Source organism: Malaya genurostris, chromosome 2 (assembly GCF_030247185.1).
Source record: "Malaya genurostris strain Urasoe2022 chromosome 2, Malgen_1.1, whole genome shotgun sequence".
In the NCBI taxonomy this organism is placed as follows: Eukaryota; Metazoa; Arthropoda; class Insecta; order Diptera; family Culicidae; genus Malaya; species Malaya genurostris.
In genome coordinates, this window is record NC_080571.1 from 303,694,994 (window position 1) to 303,722,123 (window position 27,130).

At 39.7% G+C, this 27,130-nt stretch overlaps 1 protein-coding gene across 3 annotated transcripts in view; it reads left to right on the plus strand.

Annotated features, from left to right (window-relative positions):
• Positions 1-27,130, plus strand: part of LOC131430893 (protein O-mannosyl-transferase TMTC2) — a 720,087-nt gene that overhangs the window by 24,493 nt on the left and 668,464 nt on the right. For 2 of the 3 annotated variants that reach the window (XM_058596143.1, XM_058596144.1), the window contains exon 2: positions 10,435-11,504. In XM_058596143.1, the coding sequence (XP_058452126.1) occupies positions 11,476-11,504 (29 nt within the window). In that variant the 5' untranslated portion in view covers positions 10,435-11,475. Of the gene's footprint in view, positions 1-4,721; positions 5,818-10,434; positions 11,505-27,130 lie in introns of those variants that run through there. The other variant, XM_058596145.1, reaches the window with a different exon arrangement.

The following is a 27,130-nucleotide window of genomic DNA, read 5'->3' on the forward strand; positions in this document are numbered from 1 at the left end:
TGGCTGTCACAGGTGCACTGGGGTTGCTTGGTATTGGTGTGAAGGAAACACCGTTGTCCTTTGGTGTTTCACATGGCTTACCGTGGTGAACAGCTGTTTGGCAATATTGACATGTGGCCATCTGATTGTCGTAGGTAACAAGTGATTTGCACGGGATTCTTGTATCCTAACCGAAAGTCTCATAAGAAGGTATAGGCCTCTTCAAGCGCATGCGTAACAATCGTACGCCATTTAGAATACCGGGGAAAAAGTTCTTCCATTTCTCTTTTTCGATAGAAAGAATCTCTCCGTATTGGGGCATAGTTTTTCGAATATAAGGATCGATGCCGCTTCAGGGAAGATCATGAACACGCACTTCAATAGCACTATCTTCCAAATGCACTGGAATGTTGTACCTAATGTTTTCGTGCTCCACATAGTGCACATTGTTATTATCTTTTGCGAATTGAATTGCATCCAACTCCTTATAAAACTGGATGTAAACAACATTGTTCGACTTATTGCATTGAAGTAAATGCACACGTTTAATGTCAAGATGCATTTGCTCCTTAAGCAAAACTTCAAGTTCTCGTATCGAAGGTCGAATTTTGCACTACCTGAAGTCAACAATAGTTGTTTATTTTTTTGTACGAGCAAAATTCCGAACAAATCGGTTGCCTCTCGTTTGGCGAACGGCGCACCAAGTAAATCTGCCACATGCTTGTGTGCCCTTCCCTACAGCGCTAACGTTCCGCAACGAGGCTTGGCACCCATGAAGATGGACGTCGTATGGATTAGTGACGACACTTATTCTGATTGAGAATCGATTTCATAGAATCATAAATAATGTATATGAAGAAATCGGATTAGCTCTTTGCTTGATTCTACGCAGAAACACTGAAAATGGGTAGGAAATAAATGATTTAACCGGAATTGCGGATTATTACACTATCGTTTGTGGCTCTTAGAACTGTCGAAATGTATATGTATTCTCTTCGTTGTGTTTATACATTGCTCAATTTTCCGCATATGTTTGAAACGAAAACCGTACTGCGAACGGAGCGAACGATGAACATAGTAGATCAAAAGAGCGGTTCTAACGGCTACCAAAATAACAACATATAGAATTTTGAGCATGATTACTTCATTTCGGATTATCGTTTTTCGGACCGATTAAATGTACTTTTTGTTACTCGCATGCAAACGACCAGCAGCTGAATGAAGGTGGTATTTTCTACGATTTTGAGCGTTTTTCGGAGCATTTTACTCGAATATGAAGCAGCAAATGCTGGCTTCATTTGAAATTTTTTGATGCGAATTTTTTACTGCGAAAAGAGCATGAAGCTCATACAATTATTCTAGGTTTTTCTTAAACTGATGATTTTTACCTTCGATTTGTAAAGAAGTATTCTTAATAGTTCTTTAAGCTAACATTTAGAACCATTAGAACGGCTGATTTTGTAAAATGTTCTCCATCGTTGTCCCCTTTTCGTTTTCTTTTTCTCCATTGCTAACCACCACTTAGCTGGATGACGCAATCGCTCTTCTTTGATGTGAAACTTACACTGAAAACATCCAACAGCAGATATGCTCACAGAAGAACTAGTTGTTGTTTTTCTGCGTTTAGGCTTGAGGAACGGAGCCTCATATTCGCCATTGACTGAAAGCAAAGTTTTGGCATTACATTTTGTGGAATTTAGCCTTTCTGTTTCAACAGACTTCGCAGCCGATACCTAGTGTACAGAATCATTGCATGGCTAGTACTATGGGTCCTACTGACACTAAGAATCCTTCCAGGTCGGGACTCGAACATACGACAACTGGGTTGTAAGACCAGCGTCCTATGCATTGAACTGCCAACCCGGGACAAATTGACTGCCATTGACTGAAGCACTTCGAGTTTTCGCGTAGCTATAATTGTAGTATTGTTGGTTTGTCGAACTATTTCCTCTGCAGTTTATTAAAGCCGAACCAAAGATTATTATCCGATTTTGTCAAAATTCTTTGATTGAAAGTTGAATAATCGGCAAAATAATATCACAAAACAATTAGATGACTTTTGGTACAATAGCCAAAGTGAACAAATTTAAAAAATTTACCAAATTTACCAAATTTACCAAATTTACCAAATTTACCAAATTCACCAAATTTACCAAATTTACCAAATTTAAGCCGTAAAGTTATCATAACATGATCTATTTGTTTTCCTCTTCCCATTTGATACAACTAAAATATATTTCTCAAACATATTTCAACCGATTTTTTCGTTCTTAGACTCTTAACTCTTTTGTAACTCTGTAATTAGTGTTTTTTATCCACAATTACAATCAGCTTGCCAACTCAGAAAACTCTATTAAACTTATCAATAGTAGCGATTTTATGTAAATAAGAGACATACCTTACAGTCGCAGCCCCTGCAAACTTGGGCTCAAAGTCCATCTTTTCGTAAGTTTGTTCGGTTTACAACTTTGGTACCCCGTGAGAAGTTCTGTATGTAACTTCCGAGTTCTCGTTTATGGATTAACAATTCAGAGGTTAGCTCTGTTTCAGAGATCGTTTTGGATGCTTGCCGACCTACTGAGAACGTTATCCTATTCGTTATCGTCATTAAAGAGTTTGCTTTGCTCTGGGAGTTATTCATTCCTTTTAATGTTGTTTCTTATCTTAAATTGCACTACGGTACTAACCGTAATCCTTACTCACAAAATTATTTGAAAATTATCTGCTTTTGGTTTTAAATTAGTACATTTTTTCAAATTGGTTCGAATGGTAATAAAACTATAACAGAGTAGATCTTCCAAAAGAATGTTCTTTCAAATCACTCCCAGAGTTGAGTAGGAAAAGTAGTACTACTGGAAGCAGAGCTAAAAAAAGTCATTTTCATTGACTGAAGGATAGACGAAAATTACTAGAAATTACTGCCACTCTCAGCTTTGCTTGCAAACTATGAGAACGAAATCCATGTCCAGTCAATGACATAAGCGGGACAGTAGTTTCAAAATTGTGTTTTTTTCTTTCATTTGCCCTTTCAGTCATTTGCAGTTTACAGTGAAAATCCCATATGCAGTGTCGATATTCAACCGAAGCTGTTAGAATCGAAAATGACAGAAAAAGGTTTCATAATAATTTTTACCTGTTGGTGCTCGAATTTGTAGTAGTTTTTGTTTCCAAAGAAGTTCTGGGATGTAATTACTTCGATTTGCCATATTTTAGTCACTTTTTATAGCCAAGCGTCACATATTTTCAATACATCGATGAAAGAATGAGAATTGAAATTCTGCTGTTGCTACCTGAAGACGTTAGTTTGGTTTCGTCTTGTCACAGACGAAAGAGTGACGTTGGCAATTATGCTCTCTCATTTTCTCGATGAGAAACGAAAATGCTTCGTCCCTCATTGTTTGTTCTGGTGTCGGTCATTTACGAATGAGACAGTAAAACAATAAAAATGAGACTGCTGGAATGGTTTCTTTCATTGAGAATGCGTGACAATTTTAAGCTCTGACTGGAAGTACTATAATATCAGGTGTTCAACTTTGCTTCCGCCTTTTTTACCTTTTTTTTATATATATAAAAAAAGGTATAGAATTCGCTCAAACTTTAGAAAATTTTTCCGAAGCCCGGAGGGCCGAATGTTATATACCAATCGATTCAGCTCGACGAACTGAGCAAATGTCCGTGTGTGTGTGTTTGTGTGTGTGTGTGTATGTCTGTATGTGTGTTGTCAACTAAGAGGTCGAGATCTCAGAGATGGCTGGACCGATTTTGATCAAACTAGTCGCAAATGAAAGGTCTCCCCGTCACCCAAAACGCTATTGAATGGTTTTGAGATCGGATGTTTACTTTTTGAGTTTTTTTACAGTATCTGTCACAATTGACCTTGAAAACAAAATATGTTTTCAGACTTAGATTCCGCACGGTAACACCTATCCAACAAGCCATAGATTGTTAAAATCCGTCCATTTTTAACAGAGATATGGAAATTTTTGTGTAAACGACTTTTCCCCATATTCCAGCAGTAGGAGTTTTGAGCGCTGTATGACAAAGAAATGCTTGGGAGCAACGGAAAACACGATTTTTTATACTGTTACATACAACTGTTTCTAAGTACCAAAAAGACTGTGTACAGCATCCTTTTTCATGACATTTAGCCTCGGACCGATTTTAGCACGGCTCGTTTTTGGCAACATAATCGTTCGAATATGACATATATAAACCAGATGATAACAGAATTTTTTTAATTATATTGTTTTAAACTACTTACAGCACTGAATGCTGGAAGAACATAACATCCATAAACCATTCGAATCAGTTCGTCGAAATCAGCAAATGCGTGTGTTACAAATAATTCTCCGTGTATCTTAACTGGAGTAGTACGAGCGTTCTTTGTTGACTCTGTTTTTGCGATTTTCAAGTGCTATTAGAAAGGATTTGTTTCCATTCTTTTTTCATCGTCACCGGCTGTGCATCCGTTTCCGCAAGTGATTAAAGTATTCATCGAGTTTACTGCCATTTATTCTCATTTTGCTGTTTTTTCGGCTAATTTGTGGCGTGCTTTCGACCGTTAGCACCAGTCGCTGACATAGTCGTTCATCGCTTTGTAAAACAAATTGTGTCATCTTGATATCAGCTCGCTGTCGAACGTCGATCAAAACAAACATGGCAAAAAAACAATGCGGAGAGTAACGATCATGTAAAGAGGTGTTTGCTCAAGGTAAAGCAGTGTTTATTTGCACAAATTGCAGGGACCTGCTAAATGGCAGAAGCATTTGTGCATATATTTCGGACTTAAATGTAAACACTGTGCCCACCACTACTTGCAACACCAATATTGACACGCAGATACAGCAACTCACTGATATTGTCGAAACACTTAGCAAAAAAGTTGACTGTATCTCAAATAGTTCAAGTTCTAAGCCGCCTGCTCGGATACCCATATGGCCAACTTACAATGCGAAGCGTCGTCGTGGTGAAAATGGTGAAGCAATTCGTCCAGATACGAATCGGGGTACTAGCCAAATTGATTTTGGTGATCTGTCTGTTCCTTTCGTAACACCCCCGGCATCACAACCTAAATTTTGGCTTTACCTATCAGGCTTCCAGCCGTTGATCAGTAATGAGGATGTGCAGAAGATAGTTGCTCGCTGTTTGGAATTAGAAGCCCCTTTTGATGTTATTCGTCTAGTACCTAAAGGAATTGACACATCAAACATGACTTACATCTCATTCAAAGTTGGTCTGGATCCAGCATACAAGCAGCAAGCTCTTAACGCTGCGTGCTGGCCAACTGGTTTACTATTTAGAGAGTTTGTTGAGATTCCAAAAAACACAATGAGACGGCCATTCACCAACGATCCACCACCAACGATTCCAACACAGCAATAATTAGTAGTAGCGGAAATGGTTTAAATGCAACGCGATTTTCAGTGGACGGTGGGTGCCTTCGGGCCCCCACCAGAGGCGAGTATTTGAACGCATCGTTCGGTTTATCTGCATTCAATGATTGTCCTTTGCAGCCACTATCTTCCAATGATATCATGGTCTACTACCAAAACGTTAGAGGATTGAGGACGAAAATGGATGACTTGTTCCTGAATTCTGCAGAATGTGACTTTGACGTGGTGATTATGACTGAAACTGGTCTTGACGATTGCATAACTTCTCTGCAGTTATTTGGGACGGCCTACAACGTTTTTCGATGCGACCGTTGTCAACGCAACAGTAATAAATCGCGCTTCGGTGGCGTGCTAATAGCTGTGGCACAGCGATACACTAGTAAAACGATACACACGATGGCTGGACAGAATTTGGAACAAATATCTATCGCCACGAAAATTAAAGGTAAAAATCTAGTCATATGTGCTATTTACATTCCCCCGGATCGAACCCAGGATCTGAACGTGATCAATGAGCATATTGCTTCTTTGAACGAATTGTATGATAAAACTTCGGATGACGATACAGTTATTGTGTGTGGTGATTATAACCAGCCTCGTATGCAGTGGAGTAAGGGCAACAATAGCATTGTTTGCTGTACCTCACAATTGCCACCTGCTAGTCACACACTGCTTGATGGAATGGAATTCCTTGGTCTCGGACAGAGGAATCTGGTGTATAACTTGCTAGGCCGAACACTCGATCTTTTGTTTTGCTCTAACGATTGTGTAGTTGATCGTTGTCTTAACCCGTTGCTTCCCGTGGACAATCATCATCCGCCGCTAACCATTCAACTGTTTACGATTGCGGATAGTACCCAATTGCCGACGATTAGCGATAGCAGTGCCTCCCGTCCATTGAATTATCGGTTGGTGGACTTCTTTGCTTTGTCCGATCATCTTAACAATGTCGATTGGGACTTATTGTTTGGTACCGGTGATGTCGATGATATGGCAGAGATCTTTTCGACGAAATCAATCGTTGGCTTGAGTCAAATGTACCTCGTGTTAGGCAACCCGTTTCTCCTGCTTGGAGCACATTAGAATTACGCAAATTAAAACGAGAGCGTAATGCCAAACAGCGCAAATTGCTTCGACGACGTAATGCTTCTAACGTTGCTAACTTTCATCGATCTGCCAATGCTTATCGTGCTCTTAATGCTAGTTTATACAAAGCATATGTACTTCGCATGCAGACTAGTCTAAGACGTAACCCTCGTAGTTTTCGGCGATTCGTTAATTCGAAAAGAAAAAACTCATCTGTACCTACAAATGTTTTCCTCGAGGATGAGGCTGCCCAATCAGTTTCTGAATCTTGTGAATTGTTTGCCAGGCATTTCGCTGGTGTGTTTCATAGTAATCTGACTTCAAATGAAGAGACGGAAATTGCTGTTACTGATGTTCCTGCTGACCTAATTAGTTTGAATACTTTCATCGTTACCTCTGAGATGGTTTCACGCGCTGCAAAAAAGTTGAAAAGTTCATATTCTCCCGGGCCAGACGGTTTACCCGCTGTTGTTTTAAATCGATGTATTGGTGCATTGGCTGAACCATTGAGTACAATTTTTAGTCGATCTTTTGAGCAGGCAAAATTCCCGTGCATATGGAAGCAATCGTACATTTGTCCCATGTTTAAAGACGGCGATCGGCGAAATGTTGCTAATTATCGTGGGATTACCAGTCTCTCTGCCTCATCTAAACTTTTTGAAATGATTGTAAGTGATGCCATATTAGATCGAGTGAGGAATTACGTTTCATTTGATCAGCATGGATTCATACCAGGAAGATCAGTTTCGACGAATCTGTTAACATTCACGTCTAAGTGTATCGCTAGCATGGAGGAAAAAACTCAAATGGATGTTGTCTACACTGATCTAAAAGCAGCATTTGACAAAATCGACCACGAAATACTTCTTTGTAAATTATATCGTCTCGGATTCTCTGCGCAGCTCGTGTCCTGGTTAAGATCATATCTGACTGGTAGAGTATTACGAGTGAAGTTGGATAACTGCACATCATCTCAATTTACGAACAATTCAGGAGTTCCTCAAGGTAGTAATTTGGGACCATTACTTTTCGTACTGTTTTTCAACGATGTCTCATTTGCTTTGCCAAATGGCTGCAAATTGATCTATGCAGACGATTTAAAATTGTACCTCGTAGTTCGTACCGTAGAGGATTGCCAGCGGTTACAATATTTACTAGAATTGTTCGTAGATTGGTGTCACAGAAACAAGCTAATTATTAACGTGGCAAAATGTCAGGTGATTACGTTCCACCGTACTTTGAATCCTGTGAAATTTAATTACAGTATTGGTGGCTCTGTTCTGACTAGAGTTAACCAGGTGAGCGATTTAGGAGTATTGTTGGATGAAAAACTGACCTTTGATTCACATCGATCACTGATCATTTCAAAAGCTTCACGTCAATTGGGATTTATTTCAAAAATCGCTAAGGACTTTAAAGATCCTCATTGCTTGAAGGCATTATATTGCTCACTCGTTAGACCTATTCTTGAGAACGCTTCATCAGTTTGGTTACCGTATCAGCTCTTGTGGTGCATGCGAATTGAACGAGTTCAAAAGCGGTTTGTTCGTTTAGCATTACGGAATTTACCGTGGAGAGATCCCTCGAATCTCCCACCATATCCGGATAGATGTCGACTAATCGGAATCGAATCGCTGTTACGTCGCCGTAAAATACAACAGGCAGTAGTTATTGCAAAACTGATCAACGGAGAAATCGATGCACCGGAATTGCGATCCGAAATTAATTTTCGAGCACCGAACAGAACCCTGCGGAATGGCACTCTACTTCAGCAAAGATTTCATAGAACTAGTTTTGGATGTAATGAACCGATAACCGCTGCCATTCGATCATTCACTGCTGTAGAAGATCTTTTTGAGTTTGGCGAATCATCCAGCCGCTTCGCTAGTAAAGTCAAACGATCTTCTGTGTTTTGATATTTTTTCTAGTCTTTAATTTTTGTTTTTAATTAAATTATGTGTATTTTGTTTTTAATAATGTTATGTGACTATTAGTTTTAGATGTATTGTGATAATTATTATGTGTTGTTTTTTTAGTAGATGGTGGTTTTTGCGCCCGTTTGAGAATGACATATTTTATGTTCAACTCAAATGGGTTTTTCTCCACCCATATCCATGTAGATTTCGTATCCGATGGATATTACAATAATAAATAAATAAATAAAATAAATAAATAAATAAAGTGGAACTTACATATCATGGCATGTTTAATCGATTATCACACTTCTAGATTCAAATTCGATCCGATTTGCAGTTTCAACATTACAGAGTAATGAGTGATTAAAATCTCAAATTATCGCTTAAAACGACGGTCATTAAAATAATGTCATGAAAACTTAAACACCGAAGAATGTTCATGCAAAAAATACATGCGGATTGATAAAAAAAGTATCATCTCACTGCTAGGTGGATTAAATACGTTTTTTTTTTCAAAATTAAAAGCTTCATTGAGAAACAGTGCTTACAGATGTATTATTCAAGGTATTGTCCGTCGCTAGCGACAACTTTCTCCCATCTTTCCGGCAATTTTCGGATCCCGGTTCGAAAAAAAGAGGCCTCTTTTGATCTGCCAGGCCGTGTGCCATCGAACGGAATAGGTGAAAATCAGAAGGGGCGACATCTGGGGAATACGGCGGATGGGGCAAGACTGCCCATTTCAGCGTTTCCAGGTACTTTTTGACCACTTTTGCGACGCCAGGCTGAGCATTGTCGTGTTGGAGGATGACTTTGTCATGTCGCTCTTGATATTGTGGCCGCTTTTCTTTTAGCGAGCGACTAAGGCGCATATGTTGCATTTGGTGGCGATCTCCTGTGATGGTTTGACCCGGTTTTAAGAGCTCGTAGTAAATCACACCGAGCTGATCCCACCAAATACAAATCATAACCTTGGCGCCGTGTATATTCGGTTTTGCCTTCGACGAAGTAGCATGCCCGGGCTTTCTTCATGATTTTCTGCATTTAGGATTATCGTATCGAACCCACTTTTCATCACCGGTTACGATTCGGTGTAAAAAGCCCTTACGATTTTGTCTTTGAAGCAGTTGCTCACATACAAATAGACGGCGCTCGATGTCCCTCGGTTTCAACTCGTACGGCACCCAGTTTCCTTCTTTCTGAATCATACCCAGGACCTTGAGACGTTTTGAAATGGCTTGCTAACTCACTCCCAACGTGTGTTTGGCACGAATCTTCATCAAACAATGCTTCTAGTTGTTCATCTTTGAAAGTTTTTTCTCTTCCACCACCATGACAGGTTCTTTTACTCAGAGCAGCATCACCGTAAATTTCTGAGAGCATTAGATGCGCTTCAGCTGCATTTTTTTCGAATTGTAACAGAAAAGTAAAACTTCCCGCAAATGGCGAGAATTGGGCACATAAACAGACATTTTTGAGCGTGAATAATACGAAAACAAGAACAACTGTCACTGAAACGGCGATGACAATTCGTTAGGCACTGTACACACTCACTTTAAAAGCATTATCATCTATGTATTTTAACCAGCCTCAGCCAGTACAGTCACCTATCGGAAAACGGCAGAAGCAAAGTTGTACACCTGATAGTTCACTTAACTGTGAGTTGATTTGAATCTTTTATTCAATTCGTTCTTTCTATTGCTGTCCAATAGCAGAGAGTAAACTCACTAAACAGCAAGAGTTCCGCTCGGAAAGTAAATCACCAATTGTAATTGGGCCCCAAAATTGGATGGTAAACATTCATAATTAGGTTGCAATGCACTCATGAAATCAATGAAATCGAGCTTTACCATAATCCATTTTTAAATTCTATATGTTGCACAATTACCTATGGTGAGACATTCGTGAAATATCTGGTTGATTGGTTTTCGTGATTATGCTTCCAAAAGTGTAAAAAAATTAGTTCGTTTTATGAACAACAAACCACAAGACTTAATTTGAAATAAAACCTCTTGAAATCGAGTTCTCTGATAGGAAGACACCCAATCTCTCTTTCGTTACAGATTCTCCAGCGAGCATCTCCTGGAATGGTGAAGATTTACTGTGTGGCGACGGTGAAACACTATCCGGAAATCGAGGATAGAAAACAGAAAAAATAGCATGCTACGACAAAAGCAATAAGTGAAGTATTGTCAGAAACATGTAAAAAAGCAGGTTGATGATCTGATTTCAAACAAAGAAGATTGTTGTTTGCCAGTCGCTTCTGGTGTGTAACCACAACTACGGAACTCAATGAAATGAACTCGATCTCGGTAGAAATCCGATAGATTTTGGAGAGAACAAAAACAAAAATACAATAAAAATAATCAAGTACGGTTCCGAACTCAAGGTGCAATAGAAATAACTAGGACAAACTGCAAGACAACTCCTTCCGGGGTGCTAGAGAAACGAACGAAAAAATTCCCTTCTTTCTGGTTGACCCATTCTCAAAACAGAAAGCAATTTCCAGCCAATATACAGAAACACACACACACCCATGCACTAGCTCGCGCTAGGATACGGAAATGCGTGCAATAGTCGTCCGCTCTGGTTCGATGCAGAAAGGAAGAAAATTTACATAAATAGTTTACGTTTCACAGTCCAGTGAATAGTTTAAGTGGTTTCGTGAAACGCCGTGAGAGAGATTTTCCGGCTGGAGCAAAGTTGCAAGTTGTTCCCCCGGGGTGACGTCGAGGAAACGCGGGAGAAAAAGTTCTGATTCAATTTGGTCGGAATTTAAAGTTAATTGAGTGTTACACGGCCTACCCAGGGTGCCAGTTTCGCCGGGGGAGTGCTGTGTGTGTGTATGTGGATGTGGTTGTATGAAAGTGTGGTTTGAAATGCTATAAATATCCATTGTATGAAACGTGCGGGTGTCTCCGGTCGTCTAGTCCGGGTTGGTTGGTCCGGTTCGTCGGATCGTAGAGTGAAAGTCACAGTAGAAAGCACAGAAAAAAGTAAAGCTTCCCCTTTTGCGTCCAGCGACGTGATATGAATTGCTTGTTCAACTTGTGCGCCAACCAGCACCAGCAGCAGCACCATCAACGAAAACGAACCTTCTAGCAATGGCCCAGAAGCAGCGCAACAAGTCGAGGTGAGTGTTAATTGTGTACATTATTTGCATTTAGCAGGATTCTACGAATGAATGGATACTGTTTCATGATTTTTTTCTAGCTTAGTGTCCTTAAAAAACATAAGAGTGTTGATTCCGGACGATTGATTTGCATTGTTCTCAATTTCAGCGGATAGTTTCAACATTGATGAGGCCATTGTAGTCACGATTGTTCAACAACTTTCTCAAAAAATTGAAGACTTTACTGGCGATCACACCTTTTCTCGCCAGCCCGGTTTGACACGGGCATTTTTATCTGGCAAAAAAATAAACCAACTCCCACATTACACACGTGTCGAATAGAAAGCCAAGGTGACTGAGCCGGAAACGGCAAAGATTTCTGGAGCAGGAGTATTTCCGCACTTGATTGCATATGAATAAAGTGTAATGATGAATGCGATGCTAAAGAGCTTCGTTTGACACGGGAGAAGGGCGTCGCGCCAGGTGGTTCTCCATGTTTTTTTTTTCCTTTCCCGATCCCCGAGAGAGCAACTTTCGATACCCCAGCGATGAAAGCGCATTTCAGTTGCCGAGAACAGAAAGCTAGGGATGTAATGTCACAGACTGTCGCAATACACTTACGGTTACGACTTTTAAGGTTCTAGCTTTTGAGCTCTATTTCAATTTCGGCTCTTTCCGATAAATCGATTTGACTCGATATAGTAGAGATTATGCGGCAATGAGAACCAAATTTATTTTTCAGCGCTAGCTTAATTTAAATTTTACGTTACGAAGATTATACCTTTTATTATAAGACTAAACTAAGAAGATTTACACGACATTTGAATCAATGGTGTAGTGAATGAAAGTTTTAGTTTGAATTTGAAACCAACATCAGTTTAAAATTAAAACTGTATAGAATGTATAGAAATTTTAATAAACCTTTGCAGTATGGAGCTAATGTTTGTATATTTTGCATAAATAATGGGAGTATCTAAAATAAAACTGTGCAATAATCGATACTAATGCAATAACTAAAAATCAAAAGTTAGATGCTTAAAATTTCTTCAGTGTAAATCGAATCATGTTTCTTTTGCAAATTGTTTTATTCTGTGCAGATTGAACCTGCAAAAGAAACCTGATTTGATTTTATTTTACCTATTCAAGCAAACGCGAATTACCGAGTCTACCGGTTGACTTCTCCCATCAACTTTTGCACAGCTTCCATAGTCATTTCACTCGCCGAATAACGTCAGTTTGCCTGCAACCGAACTACGCTTCTTCTTGAGATTCATGTCTCTTAGCACAACATTGTACGTGGTATACCAATCCATGGCCCTTTTCCGCAGTGGCAGGATGCCAAAGCCGACCAATCCCGAGCAAAACAATTGTGTTCAATTGTGGGGAAGGGAAAAAACATTTTTTCAAGCACTCCTGCGCATAAATTTCATGGTTGGTGATCATGATCGCGATATAGATGCCGTTTTTCAAACCGCAGGACCCGATGGCTTACCACCAGAGCAGTCACGTACCCATAGCGGAGGCCCAAGGGGCCCTGGCCCCGTCCGAAGTCAGAACCGGGAAATATGTTTGAGAAATATTGTGATGCTATTGATCCCGTAGATTACACCGGTTTTGAGAATTACGTGATGGTCAAAACTTCACTGCTGATAAGATACGCAGTGGCAGGTCCTACGAAGCAGAACAGAGTCGAAACTGTACTGGACGACCGGAAAGAGAAAGTGCGCGAGCATGTCATAGTTAAGCAAGATTCTGCAGATAAGACTGTCCCAGAAAGTATGGACGCACTTTTATTTCGCTGTAAATAATTCGCAAGTGTTAGATATTCAAATTTTATTCGATATACTGATAATATTAGACTACAACAACAGAATATTATTCTCAACATTTGCTACTTAGCCATTGTAGACTAGCTGGCGCACCTTCTTGGAAACGTTCCTCATTAAATTTCGTACAGACTTCTTGACATGTTGACATGTTTCCTGAGATGTGCCTTCGTTAATGCCCAAAATTCCTCAATTGGTCGAAGTTGTGGGCAATTTAGTGGATTCATGTCTTTTGGGACGAAAGTGACATTTTTAGTAGTATACCATTCTACCGTTGATTTCGAGTAGTGGCAAGAAGCAAGATCTGACCAGAAGACAACAGGATCCTTGTGGTTTCGAATCATGGGCAGAAGTCGTTTTTGTAAACATTATTTGATGTATATTTCGCTGTTCATTGAAGTAGTGGTGATGAAGGGTCTCGAAATCTTACCGCAACTACAAATTGCTTGCCAGACCATATCTTTCTTACCAAATTTTTCGACTTCAATCGATGGCTCGGACTGGTTTAACACTCGCCCTTCTCGCACCGTATAATATTGTGGTCCCGGCAAGGATTTGTAATCGAGTTTCAGGTAGGTTTCGTCGTCCATGATTATGCATTTCAAATTTCCAGCAAGAATCGTATTGTACAGCTTTCGAACCCTCGGCCTGATCGATGCTTCTTGTTTCGGACTACGTTTTTATTGTTTATGTTTCTTATGGATTCGTAGATTCAAACGTTCTTTATCACGAAGAACATTTGACTTCGAAATGACCACTTTTTTGGCCACATCCCGAACTGAAACCTCCTTCTTTTGCTCGAACGCCTTCAGTATACGTTTAGCAGGACCTTTTATTCGACCCGTTTTCGGTTTATCTTCAAAGGTGTTATCCTCACCGAACTTCCTGGTTGCATTTCGCACGGCCTTTTCACTTACTCCTTCCATTTTTGCTATCTTTCTCAGTGACAGTCCGCGCTCTGTGCACCATTTGTACACAATTTTTCGACGTTGTTCTGCTGAAAGTCCACGCATTTCTAAACAAACTAATGAAAACGAATAAACAACTGCACAAGTGATCAGGGAAGAGTGTAAATCACAGGATGCAGCCATAAAAATTTACAGATTCTGAACCATTGCGTTATGGTAGCGGTTTTTGGCTGCGTCCATACTTTCCGGGACCGTTTTTATATGATTTCGAAATTTGCACTTCAAGTGGGATAACGGCATAGAAGCAAGAGAAAGCACATGTTAACAGCTCGAGTATCGCGAAAATTGGAGCTACTCGCATGGTAAATTAGTGAAGTTCCGCCGACAACTATGAAAATCAAAATCTGGAAACTACAAAGTTTGTAATGAGTTTGTAATGAGAGAGTCATTTTCGATGAGTCGAATGAAGAAAACAGTGATTTAGAAGAAAAACTTTATGCAAAAGAAGTTTATGTTTCTTTTATGTCTTTTTCCATAAATAGAACACGGGAAGTCGCTACCGTATTTATATCTGCCAATATAGAAAAAGTAACCGCGACGGCAAAATTCTTTTCAATAGTAGTGTGCCATCTAGTGGCTTGTAGTCATTACAGTGTTATCGTTTTTTCTGTAACAGTGCGCAGATTGCAGAAGCCAATTCATGTGGGTTGAAAACAACATTTTATTTTTTCAATCCAATTAAAAAAATTATTCGAATGGAAATGGACTATGTCTTAGCTAAGAAATGACAGCACGTTTAATTGGTGAGTTCAACTAAAAATAGCCAATTTAACTAATATTTTATCATTATTAAGGGAATGAGAATTGAAAAATGTAAATCAACAAAAGTAAGATTTTTTTAGTTGTCTCAAAAAATAACTAACTAAAATCAGGAAATCAACTAATTTTTTCGCCAAATTGCTGATTTCGGCCTTTCCGTGTACGTACATTAGGTTGCGAACGAAGCCGACGCTGTTTCGCTACTCGCATGAAGGCCTATTCTATACAGTTGAGATTCGCATGAACATGCACGATGTACACCAGCAACGAAGAATGTGATTGTAGATTCGGGTTCTCCACAAGTATTGCACTTCTGTGCGATGAACAGTTCAACGTTATTCGAAACGGGTGTGAGTTATGTAAGAAATTTTGTACTGAAGATGAATAAATATTTACACGATGAATGTGTGCCACATTGAGTAAGACCGCGGAAGCTGTACGTGAAGATGTGGACGAAGTTTGACTATGTGGCGAAGAGAGATTTCAAACAGCTTCCTGGGCTGATCAGGTAATCAAAGTTATCCAAGTAATATTTCGTGTGGCTGGCCATCTGTTTCTCCTGTTCTTGAAGTGGGACGCTTATTTCGAAGCCCGTTCCATTTACCTGAATATTTATTTACAAAAGTGCCAGATGCGAAGTATATCACCATTTCTCACACTACACAATAGTTCCGTATAGTTTTGGTAGGATTTTCCATCTTGCCGTTACGGAAGAAAGGGGAGTGGAAATATTGGAACACCGTCAAGTGGAATCTCTACAAGGCAGCTGTCAGCGAGATGCACAAGCTTGCGTTCTGTGACGAAAAATAAAGCAAAAAAACTTTATAGAAGGATTCAAACGGTAGGCTCGGCCATTGGTGTCGGCTGAACCGGAAACTGGAATGAGTCACTATCTTTATGTTTCGTCGTCTTACATTCCTCAGTGTCAGTTCAAATTGAACTGATTAGTGCTGACTTAAACAGTTCAATTTGAATCGCTAAGCAGAATATATCTGTTTTGTTTTGTGTAAATTTTACTTGAAAAAGAGCATTATTTGATTTTATATTGAAAAGTGGGTGGGTAATATCAAAGACATATCTGGATGGCGTGAACAAGAACAAAACTAACACATTTCTTCTCACTTCTAAATGTCTAATATCGTTCTCATAAATCGATAGATGGTGTGAATTGTGCAAGGGGTCATTTTTTATTTCCGAAATTGTAACGATACTGAAATAGGACGACAGTAGTTTGAACTGTTCGCGTCGATTCCTGTTTGATAAATTTTAGTCGAAATAACATCTAATCTGGCTGCAGTTTTTTCTATGCAAGATTAAATAGGTTGTTGAAATTGTTGATCTACACATCATTGGAGTTTCATTTGAATGACCTGAAACTGATATCTTCTACCTTCCCAATCAAATTCATTATTCAATCGATTCTGCTATTACTATCTAAGGCACAGTTCACACATATTTTGAGAATCAATTTTCTCCGTTTGATCCATTGCCAAACAATTGGTAGCACTTTGGATTATGGGTCACGTTTTCCAACGAATGTAACGATGGTCAGAATGCCGATCCCCTCGACTCCACACTAGTAGCCGGGTGTGTGTGTGCGCTGTTGATAAACCAATGAGAAATTGTACAACATCCCTGTTCGGGAAGTCACCGGCTGTGCTGCGTCGGGATGTGTGATGAAATCCCTGTTTCGCACATTCCACACCCGTTCCGGAACCAGCATCAGCAAATCATTATTTCCGTACCATTAAAAGCGACCATCCCACTTGTATCCTTTTGATGTGATGTTATCGATTTTCCGTGTGACACATTTCACGCTGGTCGCAGATATATTCGAATTTTTTTATGACTCACAGGGGTGACTGTTGAGCCCGGTTTCATCTCTCGAAAAAGCCAAGTTTGACATGCCCTGGTGGCAGTTCTGTTTACAACCGAGGAGAGAATTCTTTGACTGTTGAAGCTCGGTTTATCCACCTCCCAACATGTCGTATAAACCGACATATTTATGAATCCTCACGATTTAAAATATTCATATACAATTCAGAACGAGCAGGTATGTGTTCGGGTTCGGGGGACGGGACGGGACGGGTCTCAAAGCGATTTGCGGCCGGTGGTTGTCGTAAAATTGCAATCAAACTTCCACTGAGATAGTAGCTAACTAAATATTTATTACTTTTCACAGGTTTATTCCCGTTCTGGGCTTCTATTCAGATAACTACTACAACTATCCGGGCATTGGTGGAAGGTGCAACGATACCTAATCGATTGGTACAGTTCTAGTTTATTATCAATTTATTTAATTCTGTTCCTAGAGTTGTTTCATGTGGCTTTAAACTTGAAGCTTTACTATTAGGTGTACAACTTTACTTCCGCCGTTTTTTTCCAAAATTTAAAGCTTTATTGCGAAAAAGTGCTTACAGATGTATTATTCAAAGTATTGTCCGTCGCTAGCGACAACTTTCTCCCATCTTTCCGGCAATTTTCGGATCCCGGCTCGAAGAAAGGAGTCCTCTTTTGAAGCTATCCATGAAGCAATCCATTTTTCCAACTCTTCGAAGGATTAAAATTGTTGATCAGCCAGGCCGTGTGTCATCGAAACGGTCAGAAGGGGCGACATCTGGGGAATACGGCGGGTCGGGCAAGACTTCCCATTTCAGCGTTTCCAGCTACTTTTTGACCACTTTTGCGACGTGAGGCCGAGCATTGTCGTGTTGGAGGATGACTTTGTCATGTCGCTCTTGATACTGTGGTCGCTTTTCTTTTAGCGCGCGACTAAGGCGCATCAGTTGCGTTCGGTAGCGATATCCTGTGATGGTTTCACCCGGTTTTAAGAGCTCGTATTAAATTGTTATTTATCTTTGAAGGTTTTTTCTCTTTCACCATCATGTTTGTCTTCGACATCGAAATCACCATTTTTAAAACGTTGAAACCACTCCCGATATGTTCTTTTACTCAGAGCAGCATCAGCGTAAGTTTCTGGAAGCATTCGATGCGCTTCAATTGCATTTTTTTTTCGAATTGTAACAGAAAAGTAAAACTTCCCGCAAATGGCGAGAATAGGGCACATAAACAGACATTTTCGAGCGTAAATAATACGAAAACACTGTCACTGAAACGGCGATGACGATTCATTAGGCACTGTACACACTCACTTTAAAGGCATTATCATCTATGTATTTAAACCAGCCTCAGCCCGTACAGCCACCTATCGGAAAACGGCGGAAGCAAAGTTGTACACCTGATACATAACTTCCAGGGTATAATTCTCATTTAACCAGTAAAATAGAGTATTGTCGAAGATCATAAAAGTCCTTTATTTCTTCGATTAATATACATAGTCAATTATAGGCTCCGGAGTTATATGGTGAAGTGTGTTAAAAATTTGATACCGTCACTTAAAGCACCGAAACAAAACACGTAAAAATATTTCTAAACTGACCTCGAAACTGTTACAATCGGTAACCATTGTCAATAGACAACCAAACAAACCGATTCCGCCTACGCCGGCTCTCGGTTTCCGATTCCGGAAGTACCGAAAATAAAACGTAAAATAATTTCCAAACTTGCCTCAAAGCTGTTCCAATCGGTAGTCAATGTCAGTAGACGGCGAAAGGAATCAATTTTTTCTTTCCTGGTTCCCGGTTTTCGATTAATGACCGGAGACTCTAAAATGGATCCCGGTCACTTTTATCGAACCAACTTTAATTATACCGGTTCTCGGATTCCGGTTTCAAAAGTTTGAAAGAGATGGTCTTACTGACCTCAAAACTGTTTCACTCTGTATGCTATACTAGTTGATGGACAAACCATTTTGTTTTTCAAGAATCGAAGAAAATTATTTTGAAGAATACCACACATTGATATATGAGAATGTGACAGATATGAGAAAGGCATCATTACACCACTAGGTGGATTAAAACTGATTTTTTATTGAACAATACATATATTTAATAAGGCACAATGCTTTAGCTCTAAGCTGCCGAGGGCATTGCCTAACAGTAGTTAAGACTAGGATAATTTCTTGAATTGTAAAATTGTTGTACACTGAAGTCTTTTTTATGGGAGCTTACGTACCACATAAAAAAACCGCATAAAAAAACCGCATAACTCTGAAACTTCGCATAAAAAACGCAGAAAGGGAACCGCATAGCTCTGAAAATTCGCATAAAAAAGTCGCATAAAAAACCGCATAAAAAAGACCTTAGTGTATTTAGTTCACGTTGTCGTGTGCTGGTCACCGCAACTCTGGTGGATCCAGTCGCCAGTTGGTGGTCGGCGGTAGTTGATGGGATGGATCTTACGTGAGGATTGTCCAGATGACGTGGGTATTTATCGTTGATGGCTGTTTTCGTGTGTTTCTGTGGGTTTTGCGGGATACCCCGTCAGGCTACGAAGACCCGGCGGGTGGCTCGCATGTTGGTCATCGACTGGAGCGGCCTTCCGTGGGCGATGATGTTGATGTTGCGGAAGAGAATGAAAGATACATATAGAAGTAAATGTTGTGGAAAATGATGTGGAAAAAGGGGCTGTTATGCTTTGTGCGACGATTCATTCAGCTCAAGCGGTTAAAAATTTGCGCGCATTTTTTGGAACTACAGCTACTTTTCAAGTAACAGCCCTTTTCAAAAAAAAAGTACGGGTGTGTAATGTCAGAGACATGACTGGATGTCGTGAATACGAATATGACACGCTTTATTTATGCTTCCGAATTCGAATTGGTAGTTGATCGATTGTTTGAATTGTGCAACTTGGGGGACGGGTATAGCGTGATGGGATAGTCGATGCCTTTCACGCAGCCCGCCTGGGTTCGATTCCCAACCCCGCACATAGGGTCAGAAAGATTTTCTGGTCCGAAGAGGCGAATGACCTAAGATGTTAAAGCCTCTATAATTGAAACAAAAAAAATTGTGCATCTTTCCCCTCTTTCATTACTAGATTACAAATTAGTTACATTATACATTCTGAAACGCAATTAAATATTATGAAATAAGCAGTATAGTTCTTTATAATAAAAAATGGTGGCTCTGAAAAGAACTTTTTATGAAAGCGTTCGTGATGAAGAGTGACGAGTTGAGTTAGTTCAGCACGCAGACTCTGAATTCTAAACCCATATTCCAGAACTAAGCTCTAAAACTTGAAGACGATTTTTCGCCATGACTACCAGAATGGGTTGTATAGAGTACAGTAAAGTAAATTTCCGCATAATTCTTTAGGAGTATTATTATGGTTCTAAAAAAACCGAATAGAAGAAGTCTGGAATAAAGAACTGGATCCTGAACTAAATTTAGAACCAATAACAGACTCAGAATCCAGTTTCAATTCTAGAACTGCAATTTTGAGACTCAAATTAGTTCTGGAATACAGTTCCAGAATTCAGTTTCAGCACCCAGGCTCTGAATTCTAAACCTCGTTACGACTACCGAAAAGCAAATGAGAGTTGCGACCTGAGCGTTTGAGGTTTTAACCACGCAGAAGGTGCACTCTCCGTCGCTGCTGGTTGTTGGTTTAACTCTCGCGATGGCAGTCTGCTCGCCTTGATGGCCAGCAAGCGAATGAGAGTTGCGACCTGAGCGTTTGAGGTTTTAGCCACGCAGAAGGTGCACTCTCCGTCGCTGCTGGTTGAAGGTTTAACTCCCACGACGTCTGCTACCATCGAACGTACAAAAAGAAATGATCGATTTTCACCACGGTTCCCTTTTTATACACATTCAGTTGAAGATATGTGCCTGACTACCTCAAAATCGTCGTCCTTGTGCGAAAAACCCAAGCGAAAGTAAAGAGTTTTCCGCCTTATTTTAAAATTTTGAGAAAACCTAATTTTTGAGTTGTTTGTGGTTATCTCACACTGTTCAAAATATTATCCTAAATTCCTGATCATATTTTTGATGAAATGGTGAAAGAATTATGTTGCTACCATTAATACAAGTCGAGATAATCACGATTAAGTTCTGCCCATTCTTTTATATGGCTAATTTTGAAAAGGCACCCCATAGTAAAGTAAATCGTATTCACGACAAAAACCATTTCTTATGTTATGCTGGCACATATGCTAGAAATTTGAGCGCAGTCTGTCAATTAGTTTGCTTACAGCAGCTGTTAATGTGAGACAACCTCAAGTGCATTTGTAGATTTTTACTATGAAGAATTCAGTTAAAAAACGGGTATGTTTGATACTTTGTGTGTTGAACGATATTGCATATGATGTAGCATAAAAATTGTTCAGAAAGCTTACGGGGACTCTTCTATTTCTCGAACATAAGCATACGAGTGGTATAAATCATTCATAGAGGGCCGTGAAGTGGTCGAGGATTTTCCTCGCTCTGGGTGTCCATCAACAACAAATACCGAAGAAAACTGTGTGTGTGTGACTGAAAGAGGAATTGCTTGTGGCTTAAACATTTCAAATGGATCCATTCACCACATTCTACATGATGATGTCTTCACGACGACTTCTGTTATACGCAATTTTGGAAGAGATAACATAAATTTGGAATCAAATTGAAATTGGTGTGTTTTATGTGCAAAATCCGGGTAGTTTTTGAGTAGAAGGTGATCTAAAACCACCGAAAACAGAGTATAGTTGGATAGATTGATTCAGCAAGCGGCTATTTCCGTTGCTCCTTTCAACAATAGCGTGAGTAGAAGTGCAGTTGTTGCTTTGTTCGACCAATTTTCCAAATTATTTCACAAATCGTTCAATCTGAGTACTATAAATGTTAGCTTAATCTAGTATCCAACCAATGGAAGGCTGTACCGTTCATTTTTTTCCTATATTTATTTGCACCGATAGAGCAAAACCCGAACCTAAGCGGAATTAACTTCCAAAGTCCGATACGGTACCAGTGGCCAATGTCGAATTGCTCAGTGCAGCAAACCGCAACATGTGTTCATCATTAGAAGTGCAAAGGTTTATTCATGTCCGGTGGCAAGCAGTCCGACAGAGCACGCTACTTTGTGGCAGAAACCACCTACTCGGTAGGTGGAAGCGGTACAATCGCAACGTAACGGTTCGGCCACATAATCGACAAAGTTAAGTGCGCTCATTCGGTCACTGGACACTATTGCACTGGACGCTGGGACCGAGCTACCGAATTGGTGTTTACTCGCTCGCTCGTCCGTTGGCTATGGGAACCCGCAGTCCGACAAAATCGCCGCCGGCATGTGATCCATTAATGATGACCGCACCACCACGGGAAAACGGTTGCTACCGGTTTCAATTTTCGATTCGAGGAATCGAATCCGGAGCTGCAGTTTGGTGCGGTCAGGAATGTTCATGCGGGGATGGTAAATCCAACTCGCTAACGGGGACTAGGAATTATCGAGAGCGTTTGTCACGGTTGCACGAATTTTACTTTGGATTTGTGTTTATTCCCTACGTTGAAGAGAGGGTGGTTCCCAATTACGAATAACGGGTCCAATTAGCAATCCAATGGATGATAACTTTTAATGGTATCCATTGAAAAATTCAAAATTCGGAATAAAATCTCTCCGGACGTAACTTTCCAACAATGGAATTCTATTAGCCAATCACTCATACGGGCTATCCAAAAATTCAGGTGAAATACCTTTCGGTGGAACATACCTACGTTGAAGCAAGGAAAACTTCTCACCCCCTCACGTGAATAGATTCATCCAATCTCAAACTCCAGTTTCTGTCTACCGACGACGGCAGGATGACGACGTTGAAAACAGTGCCGCCGGCAGACTGTAGGTGCGTATAGCTGTGCAGATGGGTGTGAAGTACCTCTGGAAAGCCGGTCCCTTCTCTCAAGGCGGCGACGATGCCCAACCCGTGCTCACGTTCACTTATTATCATGCAAATGAGTTAATGTAATAACACGAGATACAATCTCTCGAGAATCCATAATCCACCGGCTTTACCGGCTCTGTACAGCCAAAGGCTCGGCGGTGTACGCACTCCTTCACAAAAGGAAAAGGGCTGATGATGAGCAGAGGAGAGATTTGCTGTTGCTACTGCTCTTCAATTAGAGCCAGTCGTTGTAGGCAACATTTTGGTTGGTTCCCCGAAAATCAATTAGGATTTTTAGGGATTTACGGCTTACCGTTGCTCAATTATTTATTGAACTCAAAATCGTTGCCCTATTGGGGTTTGACTCACTCAATAAACAATTGCCGCCAAAAATCATTTCGGCAAAAATCATTTCGCCAAAAATGGAAAGTATAACTGATAAGCCGTTTTCGCGGATGCTCTCAAGCGAAAGATGGCAGAACAAATTCGTCGTTTATTTTCTGCCTTGGGATTCAATTTATAGTCATTTTACATCGCAAACAGCGAGTAACGAAGAAAGTAATAAATGAGCAAGTATTAACATGTGCCGAGAGGGCGTGTTTGAAGGCTCGTTACAGTTATGCATTTTCAAATAGCATAAAAGACGAAAATATTCTACACCATCAAAAAGAAACAGATATTCCTTCTTGTAAAATATGAGTTACGGATGAGTAATATCATACATAACCAGACTACCGTGAATACGACTAGAACTGAAGTTTGAAGAATTTTAACTCCGTGACCCGATCACAACCTTCTAATTTTAGTAAACTTTTTGATCGATGTAATAATACCATTCAGTGGTAGAATATATCTTTTCCAAACTTAAATCTAATCTAGAGTGATCCGCTTTAGTATCTGCCACTAGTCACTCCTTTTTCATAACTCTGAAAAGTAATTTGAATAATTCCACATATTCCATGGGTAGGACCGAATCAGCTGAATGTTTTTCTGTATTATCTGCTCCGACAATTACGCAAACATTTTTGAGTTTTACCTGCGAAGAGGGAACGTTTGATAATATGAAGGATGTATAAAATAGTTGAAATTGGTGTTCAACGCTATTTGATCGGGCTGGTTGGTGGAGTATGTTTCTATGCATACCAAAGTAGCTGACTGACTTATAACATATTCACGTTTTTTTCCACATGGCCAATTCGGAAAGTAAGGGACGTTTTTTTGTGTTACAATATTGACAAGTCGTAACGCGTTACAGGTTCTACTAACAATCTCAGAAAAACAGCAATGCTTAATGAATCTTCAAGAAAAAATCTTATCTTACATACTCTCCTGTATAAATGTGTGGTATTCTTCAAAATAATTTTCTTTGATTTAAAAAAAAACAAAATGGTTTGTCCATAAACTAGTATAACCTACAGAGTGAAACAGTACTCAGGTCGGTTATGCCATCTCTAAGGAAACGAAAAAAAAGGTACTTCCGAAACCGGAATCTGGGAGCCGGTATAAGCGAAGTTGGTTCGAGAAAAATGAAATGGGATCTACTTTTGAATCTATGGCTACTATCTTCGGTCGTTCATCGAAAACCCAATAACAAGCAAAGTCAAATTAACGTTTGGCCGCTTATTGACAATGACTACCGATTGGGATAGTTTTGAGGCAATCAGAAAACGAGAACTAGCATAGCCGGAATCGAGTGTTTTGGTTGTCTATTGACAATTGCTGCCGTTTGGATTAGTTTCGAAGCAAGTTAAGAATTTTTTACGTGTTTCGTTTCGCCGCTTCAAGAGACGGTATCCAATTTTTAACAAACTTCTCCATATAATTCCGGAACCGGTAGTCAGATGAAATTTGGAAATTTTTATATGGGACAATAAGACCTTTCATTTGAATCTAAGTTTGTAGAAATCGGTCACGCCATCTCTGAGAAAAGTGAGGAAGTAATTTGAAATAAGAATTTTTTCACTAATCACCCTGTAACTCCGGAACCGAAAGTCGGATCAAAATAAAATTCAGTAGTTTTGTATGTGACAATTATACCTATTATTTGAATCTTAGTTTGTGAGAATCGGTTTAGCCGTCGCTGAGAAAAGTAAGTCCGACTTATTTTCATTGTTTTGCACATACCACCCGGTAATTCCGGAACCGGAAGTCGGATTCGAATAAAATTCAGGAATTTTTGTGTGGGGTTACAAGACTTTTCATTTAAATTTAAGTTCATAAAAATCGGTTCAACCATCTCCGAGAAAAGTGAGTGCAAAAAATTCGCTGGGGTCTCTTTTTACGCGGTTTTTCTTAATGCGGTTTCTTTTTACGCGGCTTTTTTTAAGCGGATTTCCAAAGTTACGCGGTTTTTGTTCGGCATAAAAAATCAATTTTGAAGGTCTCAACATTGTCAAATGTTCCAAAGTCGATTTTCACAAAAAGATTTAAACCAGATCTGAACATTTCATGCATTTCTAAGATATTTGGCATCAACAATTTTTTTTCTTTAGTATGAAGGTTTTTTTACGCGCATTTCCGAAGTTAGGCGGCTTTGTTCTATGCGCATTTCCGAAGTTCCGCGTTTTTTTTTTGCGCGGTACGTATCCCCCGCGTAAAAAGAGACCTCAGTGTACATACATACATACATACATATAGACATACAAACACACACTCTCTCTCTCTCTCTCTCTCACACACACACACACACAAACACCCACACACAAACTCTCTCTCTCTCACATACACACACACACACGCGCACACACGCACACACACACACACGCACACACACATTAACACGACATTTTGCGTACTCGACGAACTGAGTCGAATGGTATATGACACTGGGCCGGTTTAGAAGTCGGTTTTCGCAGTGATTGCATAACCTTTCTATATGAGAATGGCAAGAACCATTTTTAATCCACCTAATGGTGTAATTATGCCTTTCTCATATTACTTATATTTTCTAAAACAACACTAGAAGGTTCTGTCACGACTTTTTTTTTCCAAACTTGCATAAAATTAAAAAGTTTCTTTGGGTATGAACTGCCATAACCCTTTCAATTTGTAAACAGTTATGTCAAGTTAATATAAATTTAAATTCGGCAACCCTGCACGCTGTGAGCTAAGCGGTGGTATTTTCTTCTTCCGTACCAGCACATACCTATGCGCAGATATGGAATTTCACTAGAGTGATACACCAGGGCGTAGGTTTCAATTATACACTGCGGATACATTTGTTCCGCTCCACACAAAGAGGAAAGCGCACTTCTTCTCAGTGTTCAGACAGACAGACTTTGTGTGCGTGCTTGTGTTGAAAGAAGCTGGTGCGAGAGAATAACATTCTCTTCGCACGAATCGTTCTCACGTGCTCTCGTCTAAATACACCCAAGTGACCACTGGCGCGTGATGGTGAGCGAACACTTCTGTGAACTTCAATTAATAGAGAGTAGATCTGGCCTTGCTATGAAAAATTAACAATGAAAACCGAAAATTTAACGATAAATTGTTTTATTTTTCGCAAACCACACACCAGAGTGCTCACCGGCGTGTACACCTCTGTGAAAGTATCTGCATCCACCTCAGAGAATGTATTAGCTAATGCTCTAGCACTTTGGTGCGATTCAGTGGAGGAGGTAAAAGGAAATAAACAAACGCACTCATGATGCGTGCACACTTCTCTCGTTGAAGTTGTCAGTGCGAGGGGAGAAATTTTGCTTGCTCTTCGTCACACAGAGGAGATGGACATCTCTGCCTATGCGTACCCGTTTTGCATAATTTTGTATGAAATTTTGAAAGTTTGGACTCTCATCGCCCTATAATTTCAGAACCGGAAGTCCGAAATTATAGGAACCGGAGGCTCTGGATGAAATTGCACCGTATCTTTTAAGACAATGAGAGCTTTAATTTCAATCATGATTTGTGAAAGTCGGTTTAACCTTTGCTGAGAAATCGAAGTCAGCTCCGTTTTTAGAGCTTTTCTTCAATATTACCTTTCGTTTGATAATAAGTTTGTGAAAATCGGTTACTCCATCTTTAAGTAAAGTGAGTTACGTTTTGTATTGATGTGGAACACATCTTTTTTTTCTATACAGGGGTGCAAATCAGATACTCAAGGAAAAATACACGTAGAAATGTAGAAATCCGGAAGTCGGATCCGGATGAAATTTCACAGCAGTTTTTAAGACAATGTGTACTTTAATTTAAACCAAGGTTTGTATAAATCGGTTCGAGAATCGCAGAGAAATCGAAGTGAGTTCTATTTTTGGAGTTCTTCTTTAAAATAATCCAGAAATTTAAAAAAATTAATAGTACCTTTCATTAGTTTGTTTTCGGTTAAGTCGTTTCCAAGAAAATTGAGTA